General features: G+C 46.8%; 1 protein-coding gene across 1 annotated transcript; it reads left to right on the forward strand.

Moving 5' to 3' along the window:
• Positions 1–621: 621 nt before the first annotated feature.
• LOC134555133 (protein NDNF-like) lies at positions 622–8,448 on the forward strand. Its single transcript, XM_063406490.1, has 4 exons — positions 622–1,114; positions 3,169–3,364; positions 5,092–5,216; positions 6,194–8,448. Exons 2-4 carry the CDS (start codon positions 3,177–3,179, stop codon positions 7,543–7,545), a joined length of 1,665 nt encoding a protein of 554 aa, XP_063262560.1. The 5' UTR covers positions 622–1,114; positions 3,169–3,176; the 3' UTR covers positions 7,546–8,448.
• The last annotated feature ends 4,169 nt before the right edge of the window (positions 8,449–12,617 follow it).

Genomic DNA, 12,617 nt, shown 5'->3' on the forward strand with positions numbered 1-12,617 from the left:
CTGCAGTGCCGAGGGCAGGGGGATCCCACACTCCTTGGGAGAGGCATCAAGCTGCCAACACAAAAGTAGTTTTTGGAGGAGAGTGGTGCACCTCGGACCAAGGGCTGAGAAGGGTTAACAGCGTTCGCTCCTCTCTCCATCTCACCCCCTCCTCCTCAGCGGGCAGGTCAGGGACAGAGCTGGGGCAGGCTGCAGGAGCAGCCCGGCAGTGTGAGGGTCAGGGCAGGGCTGGATCAGGCTGGAGGAGCAGCCCGGCAGTGTGCGGGTCAGGGACAGAGCTGGCGCAGGCTGCAGGAGCAGCCCGGCAGTGTGCGGGTCAGGGACAGAGCTGGGGCAGGCTGCAGGAGCAGCCCGGCAGTGTGCGGGTCAGGACAGAGCTGGGGCAGGCTGCAGGAGCAGCCCGGCAGTGTGCGGGTCAGGGACAGAGCTGGGGCAGGCTGCAGGAGCAGCCCGGCAGTGTGCGGGTCAGGGACAGAGCTGGGGCAGGCTGCAGGAGCAGCCCGGCAGTGTGCGGGTCAGGGACAGAGCTGGGGCAGGCTGCAGGAGCAGCCCGGCAGTGTGAGGGTCAGGAGAGAGCTGAATCAGGCTGCAGGAGCAGCCCGGCAGTGTGAGGGTCGGTCACAGGGCTGGGTCAGGCTGCAGGTCGGTCACAGGGCTGGATCAGGCTGCAGGTCGGTCACAGAGCCGCTCCAGGCTGCAGGAGCAGCCCTGCTGCCCCGCTGCAGCAGCAGCAGCGTCCCGGCTCCGCAGGCAGCGCACCCCGAGCGCTGCACGGCTGCAGGAGCAGCGCCAGAACTGCAGGAACAACTATCAGCACTTGGGAGACTGCAGGACTGGGCAACTGTGAAACAACCTTTGAAAACATCCAGCTGAAGAAAACACCAAAATTCTGTTGGGTTTGTTTGGAGTTTTTACTTTTCTTGAAGGACCGCAAGCATTTTAGTTGCTATGTCTGCTCAGGAGCCATATGGAAAAATCAGTTCCGTCCTGTTAGACTGGCTGCACAGTTTTGATTTTCATCTGCCTACAGAGATCTGAAAAGTCTACGTTCTTTTATGCTTTTTTGGCAAAGAAAGCGAGTGGTCTGAGGATCGGCGAGCCAGGAGCACAATAGGTAAGCAGAGTATTTTTTGTGTGACATATTTCCAACAGTCAGAATATATTGTTTGTGTAATTGAGTGAAAATAGCCTTTGGGATGATGCTCTCTTTGGGATAAGCTGATTATAGGTTTGTTGATCGCTTGGTTTGTTTGTTTTCCTGGACAAGAAAAGCTGAGCTGCTGTGGTATGCAAGATCCTGTCATTTAAACAGCAGAAAGACTTTTTTAATCCTCTCCAAAGCACAGAGCAACTCGGATTCCACTGTCAAAGGTAAAGCAAAATATTTGGGGTTCTATTTTAAATCTTTAAGCTATAATTAGAGTAAAGGAATAGCAAAATGCCTCAGTCATAAGGGAAAACTCTGTTATAAGAGCATTAAAATGGAATTGATATGAAAATCTTAACTATTCTTTCAACTTGTTCATATGGTTGTTTAAGCCTGCATCCAACCAGGTGCTAAAACAGTAAAGCAGGCAGAGAATAAACCAACTTCATCTGCATGTTGAGAGGGACATTCAGATGACCTGGTAACAATAATTTCCATAATCATCTCACTGATACTAAAGATGTGCTTGACAATGGGAATCCCAGATTTTGTACATAATAACCTACAGATGTATTCAATGCTATATTAAATGTGTGTTTGAAATATATATTAAATGTGTGTTTAAAATGGATTTTAAAAGGAAGGGGTCCTTTTATAAAGTCATTTTAACTGCAATGGACAGCGGGTGTGCTGAACTGGAGATTTGACCAGCTAAAATCTTCCACACTTTTACAGGTACTATGGAGAAAGAGCTAATCTCAGAAAGAAATAAAAATGACAAGGAATTGAGCCTTTGTCTTGTATGTTTTCTCCTGTCACCAGCCAATAATCAGATTTAACCAGGATCTTTACTCCTAGCTGCTTGTAAGATGCAATATGCTTGTAAGAGGCAATAGGCTACTTTTTCCTCAAAAAAGGGATCTTGCACACAGAGCTCCCTCTGCTTTCCAAACCCCTGAGCTACAGCTGGCACCTGTGTTAAAGGTCTATGCCCTTTCTATTTCCACACTTTCTGAAACTGGATGTGGCAGACACAGGAGTTGTAAGTTATAATCAATAACTGCACATCAGGCACTGTCAAAATTTCCTGTCCTGACTGGAGTCTCCTCCTCTGTGTAGCTCTGGGCAATGCACACAGCAGTTTAAATAATGTCAGTATTTGCTGGGGACTGCTTTTGTACTTTTCTTTCATAGATGCCAAATTGATAATAAGGGAAAAAAATGACATAACTGATTTTTTAAAAATCTGTTGCCAGAGTGAATACAACACAGTTGTTACAGTTCCAGCCAGTGAGCAACAAATGCTGAGACAGGCTGGAAGTGATGCAGGTATGAGAATGATCAGCAATAAAAAAACCTGAGAATAAGATTACTGCCCTACAGTGATAAAGCCTTCTTCCAAATGAGATACACAGAGCTTAAAATCTAAGTACCAGTTTAGGGATTCTTATCCAAGATTCTCCACCTTTGACCAAAAAGTATCTTATACAGCTCTGGATAAGTTACAGTGATCCTCTTATCTACACATACTTACAGTCCCAGTGGACAAAATAAAAATTCAGTGACCTCTGTTAGAGCAGCAGAAGCAGTGTTTGGGACAGAGTGACTTCCTGTGAGTTTTAAAGGGACAGTTCTGTTACAAATAGCTCAGCCTTGAAATTTAGTAAGTGAACGTCACAAACTAGAAAAAAGTCTTTTAAATGTCATTTTCCACTCATTCCAACATCAGTAAAAAGATTTTTTTTAATAACTGTCATGTTGCACTTGTGCTGCATCGATTACATTTTTTTCTCCAATCAAAGCAGTTTCTGCAATTAAATCTTAAATCTTTGCACAGAGATCCTCTGAGGAATGTTTTTGTGAACTTTAAGTGATCTAACAAAATGGAGACTTGCAGTATTTGAATGCCTGGCTTGCTGGGATTGTAACAAATACCAGGAAAGGCACAGAACAAGAGGGGTCACATCACTTTCTCTCTTATGACAGCCATTTCTGTTCACTTTTGTCATCTCATTTTGCAGCACTGAAGATGTCCTGGTTCTGGCTCTATCTTCCTCTCCATCTTCTCACGGCAACTTGTTTGTGCCATTCTATAAAAGCACCCACCACCAGCTCCCAACAGGGCCTCAAGACCAACCTCTTCAATTTCTACCACTCCCTGATCCTTGCAGATGGCAAGGAAACGACCATTCACCTGCTGAAGGACATACCCAAAAGGTAAGAGCAAATCAGCCACTCCTGTTCTCAGGTATTTCCCCGTGTCCCTGGTGATTGCACACCACCAGGACAAGCCCAGAATCCCTGCAGGGCTCTGCCAGGGCACACTGAAATGCCAGAAGAATGCCCCACTCCCCAGGGGTCATTGCACTGCCCAGAATCTGCAATGAACCTCTGGGATGGGGTTTAGGTTCCTGCTCACATTCCAGCAGCTTCATGCTGTGTTTGTCAGACAGCAGCAGGATGGGCACAGGGTGGGTGGGCTCCAGCAGCAGACAGCAGTGTCAGACAGCCCAGCTCCAGCTCTGCAGCCACAGCAGCCATCCTGCATTCATGGTGAACTGCAAACACGTCACCTTCCAAACTATCTACCCCAAAAATCAATGGAATATCTGCACAGGCATCTCACCAGGAAAACTTCTGCCACTGTCCTGCACACTACGAGTGTTTCTGCCAAATGGCACAGCAACTTGCTAATATCAAAAGTGCTTTGCATGTGGAAATTCCACATTCTTCACCTTCCCAAAATACCACAGAGTTTTCTGCCATACCTAGATATGTCGGTGATCTAGATATTACAGCTAGTACTGCATCGGGGTCACAAAGATCAATCTGCTTGTTTGGGAAGAGATGCTCTTTGGGCAGAGACCAGCAAATAGAGATTTTGACATACAGCCGAGTGGTCATGGAGCAGAGGGTGAGCCAGATTGCTCAGTCTTCATCTGCACTGCACAGAAAAACAGAAAAACTGGAATGTGGCACATGTTATATAATGTGACCGTGCCCAGAGGAACAGAACTAGGAGCTCTCCTAGTTAAAGGACAAGGGGTACTGAAACCTGAAAGCAAAGGGGAAGAAAAGGGAATTTTTCTATGCTCTTGTGGCATAACATTAAGACTGCAATTAGGAAGTAGTTTAGCATGATCAGGGAGGTTCTCTTGAACCCCAGTCATCCAAGCAGGAAGACAAACAGTGACAAGTTTTGGCTGAGGGTAAAAGACTCGAGAATGTGGAACTGATTCCAATGAGGCTTCACTCTGACCTGTAGCCATACCTCCAGGCTGACAGGATCTATCCACAGTGACTAGGCTTGTCTCACTGGTGAACAACAACAAAAAACCCCTTGGATTGCTAACTGCCTTGATTTAACTGCAGAGTGGGGCACCCAAATCCAAAAATTTCTATGGCCAAGTCCAAACATTATACAGTCTGTATAAAATAAAAACCATAGAAATAAAACAGAGCAAGACAGGAGGTTGGGCTTTTTCAAGGCAGGAATCAAAACCTGACCAAAGAGACTTGTGTCACTTTGTGGTGCTCATGAATAGCAGCCTCTGACACAAAGAGAATCAAGGTAGAACTGGCAACAGGTGGTTATGGAGAAGGCAGTCAGCTAAATCACATCACTCATCCAAAATAACCAGCTAAGGAGAAGATACAACATTCACCTAAAGCGTGGAAAAAAACTCAGGGGGAAAAATATTGCCCTAAGTAAATAAATCTTTCAGCAAATACACGTGGATTAAATAAAAAAACACCCCACAGCCTGTTTTCCTGCCACAGCTGAAGGCTGCAGACACTCATCACCCCTTTGTGTGGCTGCACCTCAGAGAACAGTCATTTCTATCCGGAGCAGAGTGACCCACAGCACAATGGCTGATAACTCAGAGATCTGGGCAAACCTGAACTCCCTGATACATTCGCTCTGTCCCTATTCACGTTTACAGGTACTACTTTGTTTTGGAAGAGGGCAGGGTCCTCGCCCCGTTCTCGATAACTGTGACGCCCTGTGATGTACCCATTGAATGGAGCATTCTCCTGTACAAGCCTCCACCAGCAAAGGCAACACCAGGTAAGGCCTCCAGCCTGCCTAAGCACAGCCAAAGAAAGCACAAGTTACTCACAGATACCTGTGTGATAGGAAATTTCCCGCAAGCCTAAACATTTCGTGGTTCCCTCCTTTAAATTGCCATGGACTGACCTAGTCTCCTGGGGTGAAACATGGAAACCCATCAACACAAAGAAATTAAGGATTAGATATGAAAATATTCACATCTAATGTTAATATTTGGGAACAGCTGCAGGCCCTTCCAGGCTGCACAGACAGACCAGCTTCATAAGCTCTTGGTACTGGGCTGAACTTCCCTCTGCTGCCTCAGTTATTTTTCTGTGGCTTAGGGCACTTGAGACAACTATTTGCTCCCCACACAAAGCAGAGAAGATTAAGCCATTTATTCTTGTCACATCCACCATGGCAGTGTGTACTATACTACCTGTACCCTAAAAGGCAATTCCTTTCCCTTGCATGATTTTTTGAATTAATTTTTCAAACTAAAAATCTGAAAGCTGCCATTAACAAGTTCTTACCTGTCAAGCAGGTACACCAGACTGAGGAGTTCAAATTATACTCCTTTGAACTGATAAGTTTTCCCTCTTCATGGAACAGTTGCCTAAAACTAATCCAAAGGAAAAAAACTACCATAGAAATAATGAGTCTCCTTAAAGTAAAGTACCCTAAGAGACAGAAAATAAGAGAAGAAAATTGTAGGGGCATCAGGCATGATATAAGCCAAGCTTTTGCAAGTTGTGGTTTCATAATTATAGTATTTTCGAAAACATAATTCTACAGCTGCACTGCTAAAATAAAAGCTTCTCAAATTTTATTTTATTAAATTGCCAGTAGCAAGATGTTTTTACTAAAACATATTTTTAGTTATAATTGCTGCTTTCAAGAAGAAAATATAATGTTCCCTAACAGTAAAACTTGTGTGACGTGCTCTGTTTCACCTCTTTTAAAGCAGAAGTTACCACTCTGCTTTTTGCCTGCAGGTGACCGTGACACACAAGAGGTCTCCAAATCTCAGAAGGCGTCAAGTGTGGTGTCCACCATCTTCAGCTACAAGGGGAATTCCGTAGAGACGTACATGGGGATGTCCTCCCACGCTGCCCTCTACCTGCTGGAGTTCCTATCCACCGAGAGAGACACGCACATCACCGTGTACCTAACGACCGACACCGCCTCGGGGCTGCTCTACCCGGAGCTCCCCACGGACCCACGCATAGACATCATCGGCATCGGCCCCACAACGGCGACCCTGGCCTGGAAACACAGCCCCTCCGTCCTGCAGCACGGGGACAGCATCCAGTACTGCCTCCTGGTTAATGAGAAGCACAACTACAAGAGCCTGTGTGCTGCTGAGACAGCCATCAGGTCCTCTGGGGCGAAGCTGCCGCCCCCCTCAGCTCTGTCGCTCTCTCCGTACCTCCTGGAGCCGCAGCAGGTGATGATATTGTCCAACAGCGAGCTGAGCATCATCAACAAAGTGAGCAGTGGGGAGGTCAGGCAGGTGTGCGTGGGCACCAGGAACACCTACACGGTGCCCAATCTCAGCCCCAGCACCCAGTATTACTTTGATGTGTTTATTGTCAACATCCTCACAAACGCCAGCGCCGCGTACACCGGGACATTCGCCAGGACCCTGGAAGAGCCCGAACCCAAGGTGATGGAGCTGAAAGATGGCAAAGTGATTCATGTGGTCCTGGATGGGAAAAAGCAGAAATTCTACAGCCTGCAGTACCAGGCGAGGCACAAGAAAATCCACTTTACCTTTCAGTTGTGCCAGGGCCAAATACGGGTCCACATAACAAGAAACGGCAAGACAGTGGCCTCAGAAAATCTCTCTGGGCTGAGGTATTTCTCCCTGAAGGGAAAGCTGCTGGACACCTATTTGGTGCAGCTGAGGTCTACAGAGGAATCTAATGCTTCTGTGAAGGTACTGGCATCCCCCCATTTCCACAAGCCCTTATTCCCACTCCTTCCAGAGAGCTTAAAAATCAAATCCTTCAGTAAACTGAGAACGTGCAGGTCTGTGACCATTGCCTGGCTGGGAACACAGGAGGAGAGCAAGTACTGTGTGTACAGAAAAAGGACTGAGGAGGATCAGATCTGGAGGGAGCTGCAGAGTGCAGACAGGTGCTCGGGGCCTGAATCTCGGCCCAAATCAGAGAAAGTGCTGTGCAAGTACTTCTATGACATAAACCTCCAGCGAGCCGTCACCACAGAGACCATCAAAGGGCTGGAGGCAGGGACACTCTACTTGTTCGATGTTTATCTCTTTGGGCCATCTGGCATCCCTGTCAGATATCACAGCAAAGTTGTGAGGACCAGGAAAAAATGTTGAAGGTTTTTGAAGGAAAGTTTTGAAGCGAGTGAATGAAGATGATTATCAAAATCTACACAAGTCCAAGCCCCTGCAGCTGGAACTACACTGACAAACAAAAAATTTAAAGCCATGAGACTCTACAGCAAAACACAGCTTAGATGTTACACATCTTCTCTCCTGTGTAAGGTGGGGTGCTTGTTTTCTATCCCTTTCTCATTCAAACACTAAAAACAGAGCTGTGAAACAAACTCACACACATGGAAATAAACTAGCCCAAGAGTACCCATGGGAAATAGATTGGTTACCCAAAATGCTCCTAAATACCAGCACAGAAGTGATGGGGAAAGGCCTCCCAAGAAGCACACGTCATTTTTCAAGTCCCAGAGAGTTTTCCACTTTCCGTAACTCATGCAGCTAATGAGGAACTGAGAGACCCCACAAGTCAGACTGCTCTTGAGAAACAGATTCCTCACTGCTTGAACAAGAAGGGAGACAAAAGGAAATTGAAAAAGCAGTGGAACTGATGTATAGCTCCTCACATACATTGAGTAAAGCAGTCTGAACTACATCTTCCCCTAGTACCTGCATGCTGGCTTGGTTTCATTCCTACAGGGAAACTGTGCTTGGTTAGAAACAGACAACATTCAGGAAGTGGCTCTGGATCCCCCTTTTCTGGGGAGTGTACAAACACACTGCTGGGCTACTGCCCACAGAGGAAAGCAGCCACTGAGGAATCTTGCCATGGAAAGATTTATCACCTATAGCCTCTGATACTGATCCCCTGTCTATGACTCTGTGACTCCTGACTGTAATATATTCATTCTTTGCATCCTTTAGCCAGCCTATATCAATGAATGCATTGCTTTGAGAAAAATTAAATGTGGTTTTCCTACTAAATGTCATGGAGGGAAAATATTTGTAGTAAAAACTCTGACAAATGCATTTTGGTTGTCTTGGTTCCTTGATTGCCTTCCATATATGACATGAGACAGTGTAAAAAAAGAAAAGAAAACTAATTCTTCATGAACTCCCTTAGGTTAATCTTCAGTTATCAGTAGAAAGTATTTTGCATTTAGGCTCTTGGCAGGCCTGGAGTTCACATATAAAAAGATACAATAGTTTCACTAACCCAGAGAAATCTTGCCTGTAGTAATTATTTTTCCTCTACAACTACACCAAACACATAAACAAATTTTTAAACCCATCATTGTATATTTGAGTCATTCTCGTGCAGTTCAGGGTCATCCAAATCCCAGTTTGCTCTGATCAGTTATTGCATCCCAGGGTGTTTGGAGCCCTTGGTAAGGATGGAATCAGTCCGTCTGCAGGCTGAGGGTTGTGTTCCCTGCTCCAAAGGCTCCCAGCCCCGTGCAGCCTGTCCAGGGCACATTGTGACTGCTCAGCCCCAGATGAGGGGGATCAGCTGGGGTCTCCCCAGGGATCAGCTGCAGTGTCTGGGCTTGGCTGGGCTGCATTCCTGCAGGCACTGCTCTGGACTGGGCAGTGCCACGTGCCCTGCAGCCTCCTGTCCACACTCCACAGACCTTTTGGCTAACTACAGTGCCTGGCAGCTGCTCTGCCTTCATTCCAGGGCAGGCCCTCGCTTCATCTGCCTCCTGCCAAAAATAGGCTGAGCTCAGAGAGCAGCAGAGGTCATCTCCACTTGGCAATCTCCCTGTTTTCTGCCTTTCTTCTCAGTTTCACGCATTTATATTGTGGTTGAATTTCACTTAGATGCCCTACAACTGACTTTAATAACAACCATGACTGTAATAGAGGAAGAACACAAAGATCTGTCTAATTACAGATACAACATGTTCTTAATCCCCTGCCCTCAGTCTGGCAGAGCATTAAACTTGCTTTTGCCCTCCATCCAGAAATGCCACAAAAAAGTCCCTTGGAAGAAGATGCATTGGCACCTTGACCAGTACCAGTGCTTCTACTAAAGCAGGATTTCACAACAAAACTGGCCTTGGGCTTCTCAGTAATATCTTGGTTTAAGGCTATGGCCTGGGGTGTGAGGAAAGGATGGAAGGAGAGCCTGAAAGAGGGCAGAGAGCTGAGCAGTCAAAGGTGGCACAGAGGCAAAGGCTTGGGGTTGCACCAAGCTGACAGGCAGTTCTGAACCTGTAAGGAAGGAGTTCAGGTTTGGAGGACAGGGGGACTTTGAAAAGAGCCAGGAGATTCCCCTCTTCCCAGATTCACCTCCTTACTCCTCTCCCTGGCCACTTCCCCATGCAGAGGATGGGCTGAGGCAGAGCCCAGTGGGAAGAAGAGGAACACAGCTTGCTGGTCCTGCAGGCCAGGCTGGAGCCAAGCAGGGCAGTGAGCACTGGTGCTGCTGGGAGGGTGATGCCAGTCCCTCACTCACAGGAGGAGCTTTCTCCCACACACAGCAGGCTCTCCATCAGCCACGGCCCCTGCTCTCAGGAGAGAGCTCAGCTGTACAGGAACATGCTGTTCTGTCAGAGCCCATCACCTCTGATCCCAGCAGAGCAGGTAGCTGCCCTCCAGGTAGCAGCCCGCTTTGCTCGTGTGTGCAGCCAGCCGTGCTCTGTAACAGAGCCCAGGAGCAGCAGGGAATGTTCCTCTCCACTGATCTTTGCACTGTGATTGTGCCTGTGTGCACCAGGCTGCAAACCTGCATTAATTCCCTCATGCCCTGCCCCTGGGGTGGGCTGCCAGGGCACTGGTTTAAGCTGGGTCTCAGAGCTGACTGCTGTCCTGAAAGTTCCAAAGGTTTACCCACAACAAAACCAAGGGTGCTGCATTACACCCTCAGTGCTCTTCCCATCCCTACCCCTGCCTATGTGCACAGCTCCCCATCTTCAGCACCCACGAGTCCTTTTCTTTCAAAGCCCTTTGGCATCTTTCCTTTTCCCCTCCTTCCCATTTGACTAGCCCTTGGTATGCCATGTCTGGCTGTGAACACTTCCCAAGCCGCCTCCTTTCTTGTCTCCATGCTTTCTGCAGTCCTTCCTGCTCAGTTTTTCAGAGGGGCTCAATGCCTCCAGCTCAGCCTGTCCTAGGCTGTCATCAGCTCTCCCCATGTGCTTCCCATCCCTGCTGAATCCGAGTCCCATCAGAAGTGTAGACAGAGCTTTTCATGGAGAACATTTCACAGCAATGTTTTGGTCTTGTGGATCATTTAAAGTAAGTCATCAACATCATTACCAGGCTGAAGGATTTTCCCTGGTATTCAGTAGTGAGTCCCAGGTTTTTTGTGTACTTCCAGCTAATGTATCTCAAGCCCTGTCACAGCTGGGATCAAAGGCCCTGCATCTCCTCCCAGCATTTTTACAGCCTTGCTCCCACTGCTCTGACACCCCCTGCAGATGGGAAGTGAGGGTCAGGGTACCAAAAGCAGAGCAGGCAAATGAGAGAAAACAGCTTTAACTCCACATCCACTTTCCCCGTGGGCTCAGCCTCACAAATCAAAACTGGAATTGGCAAAACCAAGTGCTGTTGTGTGAAACAGTGAACTAATGGAGCACTGGCCTGAGTTGACCACTGTGTGTTGCTGTTAGCCACAAACCAGAGCAGTGAGGGGCTCTTCAGGGTCACCTTTCAGTGCTCATACAACAGCTACTGACAGAAACTGAAATGTGACCCAAGTCACTAACAACTGCTTCTTTAATTTATACACTTTGAAAGATACTGCTGTCTAAAAGCAGCGTAGATGTTTCAGACACTGGGTTCATGGACTAATGGCATTTATGACTTAATATTTAACTGACAGCAAAAATCACCTATATTGTCATTCATTTCTTCTTTCCTATATGTAACAGCCCATTTATTCATTCCCTGTTACTCTGAGTTTGCTAATAAATTTAAATACCCTTCTAAGTGGACCTGGTAGCTTAATAAATTGTTCCCTCACTGCCCACATTCAGGGATGCCTTCACAGCTTAAAAAAAAAAGTTCAATTTCATCCTTGTATCTTGCAATTTCTTTTTTCTGGCTAATGTTTTCTCACTTGGAAGTCTCCCTTCTAGCTTAAACAACATGTTAAAATATTCTTGTGATGCCAAAAGAAATCTTGCTTGTTATTTGCTTTGGAAGACACAGAGCTGAAGTGTTGGTTTACATGCACACACATCACCCCCATTTTGGGCTTCCTTAGGAACTTCCTTACTAACCCAACTACTTCCTGTTGGGTTTTGTGGGTTAAGAATCTGTGAGCCATGGGCTCTGCAGTTCAATATCCTGGCCACATGCAGCTTTGCACAAGGCATAAAATCTAATATTGAAAATCAAATAGTATTAGCACTGACAGCAAGTACAGATCAGCGACCCCAAAATGCCAAAGGCTTTCAGGTGCTGCTAGAGCAGCTGAAGCTCTCTGGCATTTAGAGGAAAATGGATGGCTTGGCAGCTGATTGGGCATTCAGCAAAACAACCAAGCCAGGCAAAACAAAACAGATGGTGGCTTTGGGGGCAGAGGGTGAACAAACGATGTGTGGCTGCTCATCAGTGTTAGTTAGCTCTTCTGCAGGGGCAGGACTGAGAAATCAGAGTAACAAAGCAGACAGGCCAGCGTGCTTCTCCTGCACAGCAACAGGGATTTCCTGGACAAGTCTGCCAAGGAATATTAAACAACAGCACTGCAGAAAAGCAGCTCAATTTCCTACAAGAGGCAAACAAGGAGTGTCTCGCTGCAATGCATTCCTCTGGCCAGAAACACGACAGAATCCAAGGGTGAGCCCGGAGCACCCTGGGCTGCCGAGCTGTGGCTGCAGCATCCCCCCGCCAGGAGATCACCCTGGCAGCACAGGGAATGCCACCAGAGCTGCAAACACAAGAGGGCACTCCCAGGCTGCAGCAGCAGCACAAAACGTGCTTGATAAGGCTTATCAGGAAGAAATATTCCAGCAAATTTAACAAGGCAAGCATCTTTCTGATAAGATTATTAGGAGGAATAGATAGAAGAAAAATCCAAAGAGCTCACGTTTTACTTTCCTTTGGTCTTTGAAGTCTGAGGGATTTTTATTAAAATAAAGTTTGTAAAACCTAACAGGCAAGGAATAGTAAGAGATAGGCATTTGCTAGAAGAACCAAAACACCAGTGCTCCCACTGCCTCTGAGATGTT

Source organism: Prinia subflava, chromosome 9 (genome assembly GCF_021018805.1).
Source record: "Prinia subflava isolate CZ2003 ecotype Zambia chromosome 9, Cam_Psub_1.2, whole genome shotgun sequence".
Taxonomy (NCBI): Eukaryota; Metazoa; Chordata; class Aves; order Passeriformes; family Cisticolidae; genus Prinia; species Prinia subflava.